Source organism: Malurus melanocephalus, unplaced genomic scaffold, assembly GCF_030028575.1.
Source record: "Malurus melanocephalus ecotype Western Australia unplaced genomic scaffold, MMel_1.1 scaffold_13, whole genome shotgun sequence".
NCBI lineage: Eukaryota > Metazoa > Chordata > Aves > Passeriformes > Maluridae > Malurus > Malurus melanocephalus.
The window spans coordinates 2,197,096-2,212,792 of record NW_026623245.1 but is presented as its reverse complement, the minus strand read 5'-3'; the positions used below and the strand labels follow the sequence as shown (position 1 = coordinate 2,212,792).

The window sequence follows — 15,697 nt, the reverse complement described above, 5'->3', positions numbered from 1 at the left end:
CAGCAACATCAAAGCAGATACAAGGACAGTGCAATGAGCACCAGAAGCACCAGAACAGCTGCAGTGTAGGGGTAGGTTTCATCAGTAAATGCCAGCCTAAACACAGCAGAGAGAGAAGGAAGAGCRGTGTCAGCACCAGCCTGGGATGCTGCTGGAGGAATGGGAGTTACAAGGTCATTGTGTTTCTTTTGGGATTCTGTGAGTATTCTGTAGGGGTCAAATGGTGGCAGCTCTCTTGCAGTGTCTTCCTGCAGGGGAAAAAAAGCAGTAATTATAAAGATTGTATTAAATGAGATGTGAATCAAAAAACCCAAAGACGCCATTGAGGTATTTAAGTTATCATAGAGAAAACAATGCCATTCTTATGGAGCCTTACCTGAAGAATTTGTACATGTATGGATATTGTATGGTAAGTGAGTAACATGGATTAAACACCTAAAGAGACATAGCTATATTTACTACTGAAGCCTACATCTGAAATTATTCTCCTACCTGACTTGTTTCCAGTAAAGTTTAGTGTATTCAGACTTTCCTGTGTTCCTGCTAATAAAGGTTTGTCCTGGAACCTCGAAATATGATTAAAGTGTGAATTTGCAGGTTTGATTTGTAGAAGTTTTGCATTTCACAGTGAAGCTGAACTTCTCCTGCCCACCACAGGGAACATAAACTGGCGCTGTGAGGCTTGTTCTGGCTGGCCAGGGGTGCCTGGGCTGTTTTACACCTCCAGCAGCAATGCCACCYTTAGCCAGTCTCCACCTCTGAAAGGGATCCCCAAACACCACCATCCCACTTCTCACTTAGCCAAGACTTGACTCTGTTTTCCACTGTCCCTTAGAACCAGGGACACCTTCAGTTTCCTACAGACCTTTCCTTTACCGAGCTTCTGAATTACGTGACAGGAACTGAGAGGAATTCTGCAAAATGAAGCTAACAGAATCCTGCCATTTTTTTCCTTCTCCAGTTTCTCATTTGAATGGTTTAAATGTTATCTGACACCCATTAAAAGTCTCCCCTATTYTGCAGAATATTCAGTGAGTACCACAGAATGGTTCTACATAGAAACAGCACATTTAATCCTATTGGAATAGCAGCTTTGCCCTTAGAAAAACTAAATCCAGACAYATATAATCTAAACACTACCCAGTGCTTGGTCCCTTTTCTGCAAAAACTTTACATTTGAGGACTAAGAAATAACACTGGAATATTTTCCTATTCCAAARTTGTGTTTGACTTGTCAGGCTCCATTTCCCCTGCTGGCAGCCAAAACCTCTCCCAGGATGGTTCTGCTCACCACTGTCCTGCCTGATGCTCTCAGGTACAGCTGTGCTTTTGCTGCTTCCCTCTCCCAGCTTGTACCGGAGTCTCCAGGCAGTGATGATCAGACTGCTTGAAGCAAAGAATTTTGGATTAATAATAAAGCTCCCTTGAAAGTTGCATTTTTGTGCTCATTAGAAACTGTCCTCATTTAACCAAGTTATTTGTTTATATGAAAGAAAATCAGAGTGGAATCCCCTCACTAAAATACACCAAAGCTCCAGAGAAAAGGAGAACTGGGTCATCACTGAGATGGAGATGGTGCTGCATTATTTGTACTAAAACAAATTCTTTTTTGTTTCTGAATAGTTGAAGAGTAAGACTGAAACCATTCATTCATGAAACCTTTTTCATTCAGCACTAAATTATCAATAATGTTCAAGGTGAGTCTGTTAACTGCCAAAATCTTTTGATTTAAAACTCACAATTGAAGAACTTAATTAATGAGCACTATGAAGTTTTCCACCACACAGAGAAGGAAACTACTGAATTAAGTTCCTGCCAAGCAAACAATAGAGTCCATAAAGGGACATAGAAGAGTGGGACAATCTGCATSCCAGTGCAGGGCTTTACTCTGCAGCTACACAACAAACTGCAGTGGTACTTGGCCAAYAGTACATCCACGCAACTACACCCAAACCTTTAGTGTTCGTGGCAAACACTGAGTTCACACAGGCATAGCTGAGGCTTTCTTTGAGAGTTCTTATTTAACTTTTCTTTTTAGAAAAGCTGTTCTTTCCTTCTCAAGGCACTGTGACTGTTCTATGGTAGCACCAAACCCCTCACCTTTTTGGGGTTCTCAGGCTCCTGCTGTGTACTGTAAAATTTAAGTGGCTTCTCTTCCACCTGGAATTGYTGGCGTGGTGCCCGGGTGTGGGGCCTGCTCAGGCAGCTGGAGTCATCCTTGTGCCTTCTGTTTTCCCTCTGCTGCACTGGCTTTGGTGAAGGCCTGGGCAAGGGAGCCTGTTGAGGTAAGAGTAACTGTGTGCCAAAGGGAATTCAGTAAGTTCAGAGTTATCCCAAGTCCTGATCCCAGCACATGAAACCATCAGGTTTGGGGCAGGTCAGGCACTGCCCTCCCTTAGCAATTATCCCGTGAGCTACAAGGGACTCTGGTTCATGTGTGGAATACTGGGAGCCAGCAAGCATCTGCCAGCTCCTGGAGTTTGTGACAGAGTCCTTGGCTCTTTCCCAGCTCTGTTCCTCCTTGCCCACCCCAAGAGCTGGACATTGAACTACCAGAACAGGGAGATGTGGGTGCTACTGCAGGCCCCAGATCCTCACCTGCTGAGGCTCTGCTTGGGGAGGCCTCCTGTTTCGTTTACTTGATTTCTCTTCTCCCAGGGGCTGTGTGCCTGTTACCCGCTTCCACACTTTGTTTTCACACGCAGGTTCTCCCTCTTCCAGCTTTTTTCCCTTTTGCAGAGCTGATTTTGGTGGAGATTTTGGGASGCGAACCTGGGATACAAAGTGAAAAAAGCCCAGATTTCACACAGAAAAATAATGATCTTTAACATGTATACACACTTGAAACAACTGCATCACTTTCCAAATGTGACTTAAAGCAAAACATGAAGTTTTTACTAAAAGATCCAACAGGACTAAAAATGCAAATATTGTGTGCAGTTGGAACCAAAAACCAGGATGCTACAAGAACCACTGCTAGGCTTYTTTGCCACCTCAAGATTAGACTCTGATACTATACAGGGAGTAATATCCTAAAATCCACACAATCTTCTTCACGTCATCAAGGAGCTGGTGCTACASGATCCTCTGTAACTCTGTGTTCATTGCTCTTCAGTAGGGAATTAACCCCAAATTCCCTCATTTCCTGTGTACCAAACTACAGGAGGAGGTACAGGAGGAATCAGATCAGCTGGAGTCAGATTCTGCTCACAAGCAGCATGTGAGGGGACAGTGGCTTGTTTGCAGTGGCCGGCTCCCACTATTCCTAGGTTGTCTCTTTAATGAGAGAAGTGGTGAATAAAAGGAGAGATGTAAAGGGAATGTTGAAATGAAAAGTCAGGCCTAGGATCACTAGAGGCAGTGYCATGAAGAGATGCAGTGGCAAGAGCCTGCCTGTCATCCAGCACTGTCAGAGCTGCAGCACCAAGTGCACTAGGCCACTGAAACATTGCATTTTCTGAAAATAGCCATAAATTTCAAGCAAGTTCAGTTACTTGCCCTCTCTACTTGTATTTAAGTACTTCTTAAATCCTTTGAATAACCTTAAAATTGCCTTTCTGCAGCTGTTTTGCGGAGAGTGTTTAGAGGAAACTGGCTGGTGTCAGCAGCAGAAGTGGCTGAAAGAACAGACTCCAGTAAAACACAGGTGATCCTGGTGTTCTCACTATTCCAAGAAGTGAGAYACTTGGCATTACAGATTTCCCTGAAAAAGTGCTGACAGGTGCCAGGATTTAGTAACATACAGGCAATTCCTCTGATCCAGTTCCTGGCCATCTAAACCAATCCCCCCCTTGGTCCTGTGACACAGGAATAGTGATAACTGACACTCCTCAGCCAGGGATTTTCCGGGGGGGGGGGATGACTTGCAAATATATAGTCCTGCAGAAGTTCCTTCAGCCTACAAAGTTGGGATCATCTTTTGTGTCAACTCTTGGGCCAGGCTTACGAAGGAAATAGATTTACTACTTAGTGTCTGACTCAGAAATCAAAGACTCCTGTGAAACAGATCCAGCAGGATCAGCTGGAGATCAGTTAACAGTACCTGATGCTCTGAGCCAGTTCAGAAATCGGTGCAAACTTCAGAAAACTTTTTAAATGAGTGAGGACACAGTGGACACCATCATAGCCACACAAGCCCCRTCACCAAAAAGGCTTTTCGGTTTCGTTAAAATTTTAAAAAAGTGGGTAAACCCAGAAAAGTCAATAGAAGTGCTAAACTAAGTGTGTAATTACCAAGATCAAAACCCAGTGCCTTTTCATTAAACATGAACTTTTGTTCTGCCTTCCACCATACGTAAATAGTGCTGACAATTGGTTTGTGAGGCACTTGCTACAATAAAATCTAATTGTATCAGGAGAGAAAGGTGACAATCAGGAGATCATGGAAAAATTACATATTCTCACTGGTGGTTAATTAGCCATGCAAAACCCCCTCAAACAGATATTCTCTTCTATTAGGAATGATTACTATGCAGGCCTACAGATGTCAATACCACAGTCATTCAAATACTTCTTTCCCTACTAATTGAAGGTTGTAAAGCTCTGGTGCCAAGGTTTTGCTTCCAAAGAGCTAATTTATGACTAGAAGGATATTTTATGTCTTCAGTTGCAGCAGCTACAAAACTCAGCAAATCAGAACCATCTGTGCACTGATACTTGAATCACCATTCATCTCGCAGCCTATCAGTCACATTAGTTTGCATCCTGCATTCTTGGCTCACGTACACTTGTGTTGGTCCAAAGTTCACCAGGAATATTAAAAATGGATGGGACCCTGACCCTGYCTTATTGCACAGGCCCCAGAGCCCCACACGGGGCTGGTGCGTAGGGGCACTTTCACAGGAACAACAGGACTGACGCTTCCCAGGAAAACTGCTAATTACCTCCCTCTCTGCTTAGGGAAGCTGGGCTTTATTAACTTAGAGCACTGAAGGAAAATAGCACAGGAGAGCTGTCACTTGGAAAATCCTGTGCCAGTGCACACCAATAGCACAGCTAAAGCCACAGGAACATCTCCTCCAAACTGGGGATGCAAGGAGGATAAAGGCAAATGACAAAGAACAGCCTGAAAGCAAGAAAATGAATTAAATGCTGTCACTAATAAAGGTAACTTTGCTTTTAATCTSGGACGAAGGAAAAACCTGGCATTCAGGCTTGTCTTCAACATGTTACTGAACAAAGTCCTTGACTTCCCCATTATCCTGAAAGTAAATCATTCTCCACAGACCTACTGCTTTGAAGTGAGAGCCTGTGGGTCAAAAGGACTCATGGCAGTTCTTCCTCCTTGAGGGTTTACATTCCACTTTTTAGCAAAGCCAGGGGAAACAGGAATTAACAAACATGGTGTATTTAAGGCAAAAGAACTGCTGTGTCAGTCTCATTTTGAGAGCTTTAACTATTTCCTTCTCTACAAAAGGAAAGGCAACAGGCAGGAGCTGTCAGAAATAATCCCAGAGCTGTCTTACTTTGTTCACCTTAGCAGCACAGCGATTCCGTGYGCTCGCTGCTGCCGTGGAAAATTCCAGAGGGCCGTCGTACCGCATTCCACTTGACTGCAGGCCATCCAGAAGGATTTTCTTCAGTGCTTGATACTTGGGCTTCTCATCATAAGCTAAGCTAGAAACGCCGGCCAAAAACATGGCTATTTCACCTGTAGAGCAGATTTGCCTGTAAGTTTCACTGAGTGGAAACCCAGAAGTTCAGACAGGATTTAATTCCAACACGGATGCCAATCCTCTGCTGCCAAACAAGACAACACAATTTCAGCTGAAGACACACTCAAAACACAGAACTGACAATGTCTTGTCTTTTTGGAATGAGAAAAGGCAAAGACAGACTTGGATAAACAAGCCAGACCTTAAGTGCTCCATCTCATTATGTTCATGTACTAATTCCCACAGCACTGACAGCTATGCAAGGATAAAAATTAAAATATTTTATTGACAAGTATTGATAGTTCTGTGTAAARGAGAAAATATATTATATTTGATAGATTACAATCCCCTTTAAATAATAATCACTCGGAACAGTATTATTTCAATCTCCATAAATACTATACTGTGATTGCTTTGGAAAAACACAACTTCTKTTTTTTACTTCAAATACAACTATTGGTTTTCTGATTGCATCCCAAAACAGTCCAACAGCAGCAACATTTTTCCATCAAGTGGTTCAAAAAACAGGGAAACCACAGAATGGGCAGGAACAATGCTAGTAGGAAAAACATGTGGGGGGCTCAAACTTTTCTTTCAGTTGAAGACCCAAGTGTATCCTAAAACTGGAGTGCTACACCAGATATTAGCATCTAGTCAAATCCCAGCAGGAAAGATTTATTAAATATGTATACACATCATGAATAAATTTTACCTAGTACACAATGCATTCCARTAAGTCCAATAAGAAAGTGCTAGGAAAATAAGGGAATAAATCAAAAATAGATACTGACCTTTGGTACTTTCCCTAGGTTACTTTTGTATTTTGGGGAAGGAAGAAACAAGACAAGACAAACKGTCCATCCATCTGCTTTTTCAAACTCTGAGCATCGAGCAATAAACCTTTGGTAGACAGTTGCTTACTATTTCCATACTAACAGCTACTTCTGTTTCCAAGATAGTCACAGCTTCCCAACACCTTGGATTACATATGGCCAAGATCCCTTATGTCACTCCATGGGATACATCACAGACTGAGCAAGATTCTTTTTGTTTTTGAAGACTTTGTTAAATTTGTGTTACTTTCACTTCTCTTCTGCTTCTCCCCTAGAGTCAGATATTTAACTGTGTTTAGGAACAGGCTRGAGAGCCATAGGGTACAAGTGCAAGTACACTTACGGCAGCTGCTTCCAAGAGAATCCCACCTCAGCACTGAATCTGGGAGCTCATCCATAAGTCTGAAACAACACAAGAGTGCAACAATTTAATGTGGGTTTGGAGCAGGTGATTCCTCATTTGAGATTTAGGAAGACAGCAAGTCTCAGTTCCAAAGGGAGTGGACCTCCAGGATAGCTAATGATTCACAGTACTGCCTTTGAACCCAAATCTCCCCTAACCAGCTCTATTTTTAACTCTTTGCTCACTGCTGGTTTCACCAAGACCAGGCTGACATCTTTTAAGTTTTTCTCTGCAGACATTTTAAGCTTTCTAGAAGAAAAAACAAAARCCCTTTGAGTGAAATGGCTTGTTCTGATTTCAGATTGTTGATTCCCATTTATAGTTTGGAATTTAAGCAGCAGTTCTGCTCTGCCTTCCCCTCATTTAGCATCAGATTCTTTCTGCCATGTGGCACATGGCTGTCAAAATTACAGCCAGGCACAGCAGCAATGAAAGAGGACAGGGAGGTCACATCACTTAAAGTTCCACATGCTTCATTAACAGCAGGGCCACAGGTATAATCCCTGTCCATCCAGGAACAGGGACAGCAAAGTAGTTTGGGATCAATTCCTAAAAATAGGAATAACACCAGCCCTCATCTTAGACAGTCCAGCACCCACAGGAACCTGAAAATTAAGGTAGATAAAAGGGATAACCTCGGCAAGATACCTAATTCCGGGAATGTAATTCATTAGAGCAAGAGGATATTTCTGATAAGTGGAATCTGTGTCATTTTCTGTGCATTTCCTCAAAGCCTCCGTTTGCTCAGCATCCTGGAAACACGAGCAATCCAAGGGTTAAGGGCAAGGGAAGAATCAGCAGAGCAGCTTGATTGATTAAATTGATTTCCCATTGAATTGTATAAGTGTTACCTTGCAGGGGGCTGTGTAATGATCAGAACTTCCAAAGGAGAAATATTAAACATAGCAGAGGGTGGCAACATTTGCAGCTGCAGCCACCCTTCCTTGTGCCGAGCGCCGCTGCCACATGTACCCTGAGCATTGATTTCCGGGGATCAGCCATCCCCACCGTGTGCCTCTGTTGTGACTTGCCCTACTTAAAAGTTTGCTGCCTCCTGGAATTGTAGTGTTACATTTGTGGGTAACTCCTCTGCTGTGGAGCCTTCTACAGGCTACAGGTATCACATGCAATTAACTCTCTCCAATCCTAGCTGTGAAGGCAGAGGAGGAAAACACAAATCCACTGCTGCTTTAGTGAGTTCCAAGTAAACCATGCCAGGAAAAAGGAAAGATTTTCATCAAGCTCTTTAGTGTTTTGGTATTTAATTGTTTGTAATGGCAGTAGGCTTATGTAACATTAAGMGCCTACAGAAAAACATCTGAAAAACAGTATCATATAGAAAGTTAAATAAATCGAGTGCACATGTGGAAAAACCTCCAAGAGATGTTTGTACTACAGGCTCTACAAAGCACCCGTGAAGTTTAATGGAATCACACAACAACCTTCTGTATGAGCATTAGGGTCTGTGCTAATTTACAAATGTTTTCTTTGAAAAAAAAAGAGTATTGGAAAAATACACAGCAGACAAAATGCCTGTGTACCGTGCACTGGAATTCATCCTCTCCACAGCAGCACAGACATAAACATGCAAAAGAGGGTAGACATGCCCATAAAGTTCCCATTTTAACTGCTTCCAACTTCTCTCTTAATTAAAGAAAATTGTTTTAGCTTTCTCCTAAGGTGCTGTTCCACAGCATGGAAAGCTGTCTTTTGCAGACCTGGGAAGTGCTGAGGATGCTGCAGGGTTCCTCGGGTGGTGTGTCCATGTGTGAGGGGGTTTGTCCTTACTTTGTTTTTGCAGTCTGGACAGCTACAGGGTCCTTGAGGTTCTGCTCCCAGGGCAGCTTCCCACAYAACCACTGCAGCATGCAGTAGCCAAGGATTTCAAGGTCACCTCGTCTGGATGGGGCTAAAATGTGGGAAAGGGGGAGGAGGAAAGAGAAAAAAAAATACAATTAAGAATAGGAACCTCTTCTTAGGAAATAGAAAAGACTTTGATTAAACTGGTGCTGATGAAATATGAAGAAGCCAAATGGGCAAAGTGTTTTGTTTGTTCAGCTGTATTAGACCTAAACCGCCCCGGCATTTGGCCACAGGCCACAAACAGGCAGTGACTTGTTCCTGCTCAAGTGAGGGTCAGCTTCCTCACCTCCTCCAACTCCATCCTTCCTCAGTCTGGCCTGTCACATGGACTTGATCCCCATGGCCTCTGACATGATCCAGACAGCCCATAACTGAGTACCAACACTTTCTCAAAGAGCCAAGCAGTAAAACAAAGAAATAAATGTCTGCTGCTAAATTGCTAACACATGTTCCAGGAAGTCCATGGGGTCCACATTGGTCATGCAGGGACTCTGCGAGAGCAGACTAAACACTGATGGCCTTTCCTGTTCTCCCGCGGAGCCGTTTGAACTCGGATGCTGGGACAAAACTGCCATCTAGTGTGCACTGACTCAGCACAGCCTGCTCTCAGCTCCAGCAGTGTCTGTGRAGCTGTGCACAACCCCAAATACACTTGCTGTTTAGCAAAGTCTCGGGTAAACTTCCCACTGCCGCTTCCAAAAAAGAAGTCATTGCAGGAACAATTTACTCTTGCTCTGCACACCCCAGGCAAAACACTAATACAGGAGATGAAATAAAATCAAAAATTAACCCCTTTCCTGAGAATCATCTAAGCAGAAAGACTGAAGTTAATCTATAGATTGGCTTTTCCAAAAGAAAGAAGGACGGGGAAAGCGCAATCCTAACAGGGTTGCTATTGCTTGCTGCCACTTAGAGGAAACCAAACTCRCTAAAACTGAACAAGCAGGAGCACTGCAGGATTTCTTTGATTTGCAGCCTACAGTTTGCACGTCAAAATCACATGGAATCTGCAAAACCAGAAACTGTCGTGATTAAAGACAGACATGTAGAAGTTGAATTTATGCTTTTCCAAAATGAATTTGTGCTTTCCAGGAAGGAAAGAAGAGTTCAGATTTGTTTGGCACTTTTTATCCAGTGTAAAGACCAGTAGCTGAGCACYGTGCTGTTAATCCAGCTGTAAACAGATATCATATTTTATGGGCCTTCATTAAATAAATTCCAGAAAGTCACTCGGCGAACTTATCTTTTAATTTAAGAAGTCATCTGCTAAAAGCCACGGTGCCAACACATCATAACTGTTCCTTGTTCCTGTACACACATTACAGTAAAAGCAGCAGATTAGTTTTTATACATTCCCGATCTTAACTGCTCTTAGGCTCAGGATTATTAAAGGCCCCTGGATCCAACACTGCTGCGCTGTCCCTTGGGCGTCGTTTATTTTCTGCACTGGATTCAGCAACATCCTAATGCAAGACTTGGCTCCCATATTAAAATAAAAACACAATCTCTACCACTTGCTGTTCTGTAGTGATTTCTCTGGCCATAAATCTCCTGGTAACTGTGGAACAATTCCATTCACACACATGTGTTCACAACTCCTTTTTCCATTATGGCAATTCCAGATTAGATCCATATAAGCCAGCATTTTTGACTGCAGATCCTCTAATTTTCACAATGTTTTTCTGGCACCTGTTTGTATGAGAGAGGCTACAGAAAGTGGCCTTGTGAGGAAAACTGTCAGAATTTCAATGGACAGCTTTTTTCCACAGGGAGTTTCCTTGATGTGCATCYATAAATAGCAGCAAACCAATCAGATTTCAGAAGTTACCCCCAGCTAAGTAACTTTCTCACAAAACAGTCCCAGAGATTAAAGTTTACTCACAGTTTGGCCACGACTAATGACTTTCCCTCACCCCTGCAGCTCTTCCAGCCACGTCCTGACTAACACTGGGACAAAGCCACYGCAACCCAGGAGCCTTGGCTGACACCTGCCCAAAGCCACAGCAGGCACACGAGAAAAAGGGTACGTGGAGATAAAGCATCCCTMCCCAGCACTAACAGGAAATGTTTTACAGAAGACAGGAACTCCCCCATCCCTTCATCTCCCAGGTCACCACAGTGCTGCTAAACACAGACATTTACATGTGTTTTTGTGGAAACACATGCAAWTGTCAGTTTGATTCTTTGGCTGTACTTGCTTATTTCTCTCTGCTCTATCCTCAGCTAAAATCCGCAACTTTTTAAATCATTTAGATTCTTGTTTAAAAATATTTGATTAATCTTTAACGAGTTACTATTATCAACGGACAATGGAATTATTAGATTTTCATGTCAAATAAAGCACTAATAGATAAAGTTCAATGACATGTTTATTTGCAAAAATAAATCTACTCACACAATTGAAGATTACAGGAATTCCTGATAAACATCAACGGAGAGAAATCAATCTGCCTTCATTTTAAATACAACAGCCAGGTGAAAATAAAACAATTCTTCTTGATAACTTGTCACTGTTACAAGAGTGCACATTCCAACCAGTCTTATTTAAATCAAACTGTCTTATTTCTCTGCAGACTAAAAAACTTGCTGGGTTTTTTTTTTTTTTTCTTTTTTAATAGATGTTTGATTTCTGCTTTTATACTCACAGGAATTTTTTACCATTATTTTAGTCTCATATGAAGTAGTATATAACAGCAACRTATTGGTGGTATTTTATTTCACAATGTCTTTAGAGTTTAATTTTTTAATTTGGAGATTTAAGGCCTGATTCTGTTCTCAGTCCTGCCAAGATAAATCAGSAACAACTCCACTGAAGTTGATGAACTCACAAGCACATCAATGAAATCAAGAATTTTAAATATACCACAAACATACTCAACACACAGGCACAGGGTCCAATAACTCAGAATAACTGAAGCATTCACCTTAGAAAATAGACGATGTATCTCTGTACACTGGATTTGGCAGCTATCTCCACTCTAATTTATATTCAGATTATTATTTCCAAATAGATCAATGATATCACAACAGYCACAACATGCTCTCAAAACTCCACTGCTCCTCTGAAACCGATGTAAAATTGTAATTCCTCTGAAACCAATGTAAAACTGGAGTTCTCTCTATGGCCCCTGTTAGGCTGATTTTCTCCAGCCTTTTGTAAATATCTAACGGGTGACAGATGAAATCTTCTGTTATTTTTACTTAGCACTTTTACATCATAATTTCACTATCAGTGATTTTTTCAATGAGAAGTTTTTCATAAAAAGGATAATTTTGGTTGCTCATATTGCATGACCATGCAGTGACACCTCTAACTCTCACTGGCATCACAGAACACAAGATCATGGTAACACACAAACAAATAGAACTCMCACCACAGCCAGTAATCCAAAACCACATAAACAGAAGGAGAGCTAATATGACCATGGTAAATAATAATTACGACAAAAATGTATCATCACAAAGTTAAGATACAACTGAACTCAAGGCTGAGATGATAAAAAACCAGATAAATATAAGACCTGCCAAAAGTCTGTGCCTCCATTAGGGGTAGGAGCAATGAAAACACAAACCCCTCCCCCTGCAAAAAAGCAGATAATGAGTATTGCTTCCCCCAGGTACTGGTCAGTCTGAGGAACTCCCTGCAGCAAGATAATGGCCAATGGAATAGTGGTGGCTCCAGGGCAAAGGTTAGAGAAGTACAGTTAAATGTATGATGCATTTTAGCACTTGGAGGCCATTCCAGTCACCCAGCCTCCGGGCAAATGTCAGCCCTCTTCTCTCCTCATGCCCAGCTCTGCACTGTCAGCTTGGCACATGGCTCAAGTACTCCCTGACAATAACCACCACCATGGAATGCTGGAAAGAAAAATCCATGGCATCACCACAGCTGGAGTACAGCTCTTCCAGAGAGCTCAGTCTGGAACATGGCATTGAGTGACATTTCCTGTGCCAGCCACGGTGCCTCTCCAAACTGAGACCCTGCAGATACACACTCGATGTGTGGAATGGCTMATGGGCATGGAATACACAGCAGAGCTGCCAGGAGGGAATAATCAGGAGTRGTGGAATGGAATGTGCTGAAAGGAAGAGGGCTGATTCAGTGGGGAGAAGTTTATGTAGTGGGAAGGTTGGAAGGTGCAAGGGAACTTCACCACGAGATTTGGGTGGGAGATAAAATGGTGGTGGCAGGAGATGCTGGTACCTGGTCAGGATCAAAAGGTTCCAAGCTTGCAGCAAGGAGAATGTGTGGCAGGAGAGTGGGAAGTTTTACTCTTCTTTCCCATCTGTGAGGCAGAAAAAAAGAATCACAAAGGTAAGGAAGAGCCTGACAAGCAGGGGTGGGCAAGCAGCTGTGAGATTCACTGCCTTTCTGAATTCCTGGTGTAGAGGACAACAGCCAAAATTAAACAGCCAATTCCCAGGCACAGTCCTCAGCTGTGACAAGSTTGTAATGTTCCTCATCTTATTTTTGCTGCTTCTGGACATTCCTGGCAGGACTGAATAAACATTCAGAGATGGCTGTAGAAGCCTGTCCAATCTTTTCCTTGCTAGTGACTCTTCTTTCACGTACAACTATCCCCTGCTCCCTCTTCTGCTGGGTGCGCATTTCTAATCCAACTCYCAGGAACTAAACCATCATTTTATTTATTTCCCACTGAAAAGTTCCACCCATTTTTTGCCAGACTGGTTATATTTTCCTTTTATTATTTAGGATTTACAGTTTGTCCTGTACACAGTCTTTGGGAAACACATATCAAACCGCAGCAGATCAATAATTCATTTGACCGCAAAAAAAAAAAAAAAGAAGTCCTGCAGGCTCCCTCTGAATCCTAACTATGCATGGACAGATGCCAAATCAACCTCTCAATCCAGAGCCACTCAAAGCTCAGTTCCTTGGAAGCAGGCTCAGAAAGAATGTGTTTCCAGGCAGAGGTGTTTATATTCCTGTACATCCTTCCTCACAAAACGAACCCTGCACATACTTTAGTCACTAGAACCGGAATAATGGCAAAGCATTGAGCTGTGTTTGTAATGTCACAGAGCGGCTCTGCCAGAGGWATAGGGAAAAGCTGCAGGTCTTTCCCTGCCACAAGCCCAAGGCTGGCATTGCCCTGGAAAAACCCAGTGCTGCAGCATTCTGACATAGCTCAAGGGGCACACGTTGCAATAATCCCATGTGAGGGGCACAGAGAAGCCTGTCCAAAGTCCCCACTCCTGTGGGAAGCAGCTTTTACCACTCCAGGTGAAGATATCAGCCCTGCACAGGTTTCAGTGGGGCTTCTACCTGATGTGAAAGATGGCAACACTGCTCAGAGTCACTGTGAAATGTTGGGAGAAGGGAGARGACTCATCTTGGAATCAATGGCAAACACAAATATATGCTGGAGGGAATTCAGCACAGACAGTTCATACTCTTATGTTCATCAATGATAGCAAATTAAAACTGCGCTTACGCACTCAATGCACAGGACTGGAGTATTTAAAAGAACCTCAATATGTTAAATGCAGTAAATCTCCAGAGAAATTAGGTATTGACTGCAAGCCTCAGTGAGAAGAAAATCTACAAAAATCCATAGGAGGCATTGATCCAAATATTACTTTTTAACACTAACTGTGTAACAATTTTTTAAATGTACACTGAGTACAGATATAATTCTCTTTAATTATCAATCAACAAACCAAAATGCAATACTGTTTATGCGGGCTGGTCTTTAAAAATGAATACAGTGAATACACTCCAATGTGACGTTAAAACCGACAACACTGTCATGCCCTGTGAAATTTGCATCAAAATATAAAGGCTTTCAATTTCAAATACCCACACACAGGTTGGGATGGGTTCCTGCCACAAATCCAGGAATGCCAATGTTGTGGGTCGGATCCTGTGGCAGAGGCCAAACTGGGCCCTACTGGGTCCCAAGCAAACTCCAAACAGCTCAACAATGCAGCTGCCATGGGAATGGCACATCCCACTCWGCCTTACCAGAGGCTGTCAGAGGATCATGGACTAGTCCCACCACACAAAAGTGTTTCTCTGCAGTGGCCACTGGTAGGAAACTTTTTGGATCTCAGTGGACTGCATAACTCTACACCTGGTGAGTTCCATGGAGAGCTTTGGGAATAACCCCGCACATGGCTGTGTTAAATCCTCCATTCAACCAGGAAAACTCTGGCATTGACTTAAATTACTGGGAAGTAAATGCATTTGACTGGCTTTATGCAAGGAAGGTATCAGCTCCAAGCATTGCCAAGAGGCACTTTTGAAAGCTACAGATTCCTAATGTAGTTAAAGCTTCAGCATGTCCCTCAAATTGCTGCATATATTCAGCAGCTGCTTCATGAACAAGTCAAAATGTTCTCGTTTGTCCAGCTCAGCGCAGCAGCTGATGCTGTTCAAGGGGGTTAGGATACTTACGTTGTTACAAACATGCAGGGAATGCCCTCTGGAAAGGATCTCATTTTTACAAAATAACATTTAAAAATTAGAATGATATTGCTAGAGCATTGAAATAACAAAATACTCGATTCTGAAAAGCTGGGTGACAGCAGAATGCAGGCTGTCTATGCAGCTTCCCTTTGCCAAGAGTCTTTAGAGACTTTTCAGAACACCCTACCTCACTTTGTACATGAGAGACTGTGCTGAGACTCCACCACAAGCAGGGAATCCAGAAGATTGCTGAGCAAACAAGCCCTTTGTCCCAGCTGCTGGAAGTCKTTCAGTATCCTGAGACATCTCTGACTCTCAGCCTCACAAGAGAAGAGGGAAACCCATCACTGTGTTCTGCCAGCTGGACCTGTGCAATCTCCAACAGAAGTTGCTACAGATGCAGATTTTCCCTGGGATGTTGAGAGCTCTGCTGCAAACGGGAAACTCTGGCAGTTTGACCTTAATGGATTCAGGCTGTTTGTCATGGTTTAACCCCMGCCAGCAACTAAAGTAC

The 15,697-nt window shown here is 42.7% G+C and overlaps 1 protein-coding gene across 4 annotated transcripts in view; it reads right to left on the bottom strand.

Annotated features, from left to right (window-relative positions):
• Positions 1-8: 8 nt before the first annotated feature.
• The window catches only part of VRK2 (VRK serine/threonine kinase 2), a 37,049-nt gene continuing 21,360 nt past the window's right edge, over positions 9-15,697 (bottom strand). Inside the window, exons 9-15 of one of the 4 annotated variants that reach the window (XM_057382398.1) lie at positions 8,679-8,799; positions 6,831-6,889; positions 5,466-5,650; positions 2,599-2,772; positions 2,101-2,295; positions 1,292-1,383; positions 186-248 (exon numbers count right to left, since the gene is read on the bottom strand). In XM_057382398.1, the coding sequence (XP_057238381.1) occupies positions 1,312-1,383; positions 2,101-2,295; positions 2,599-2,772; positions 5,466-5,650; positions 6,831-6,889; positions 8,679-8,799 (806 nt within the window). In that variant the 3' untranslated portion in view covers positions 186-248; positions 1,292-1,311. Of the gene's footprint in view, positions 249-1,291; positions 1,384-2,100; positions 2,296-2,598; positions 2,773-5,465; positions 5,651-6,830; positions 6,890-8,678; positions 8,800-15,697 lie in introns of all 4 variants that reach the window. The other 3 variants (XM_057382369.1, XM_057382388.1, XM_057382379.1) reach the window with 3 other exon arrangements.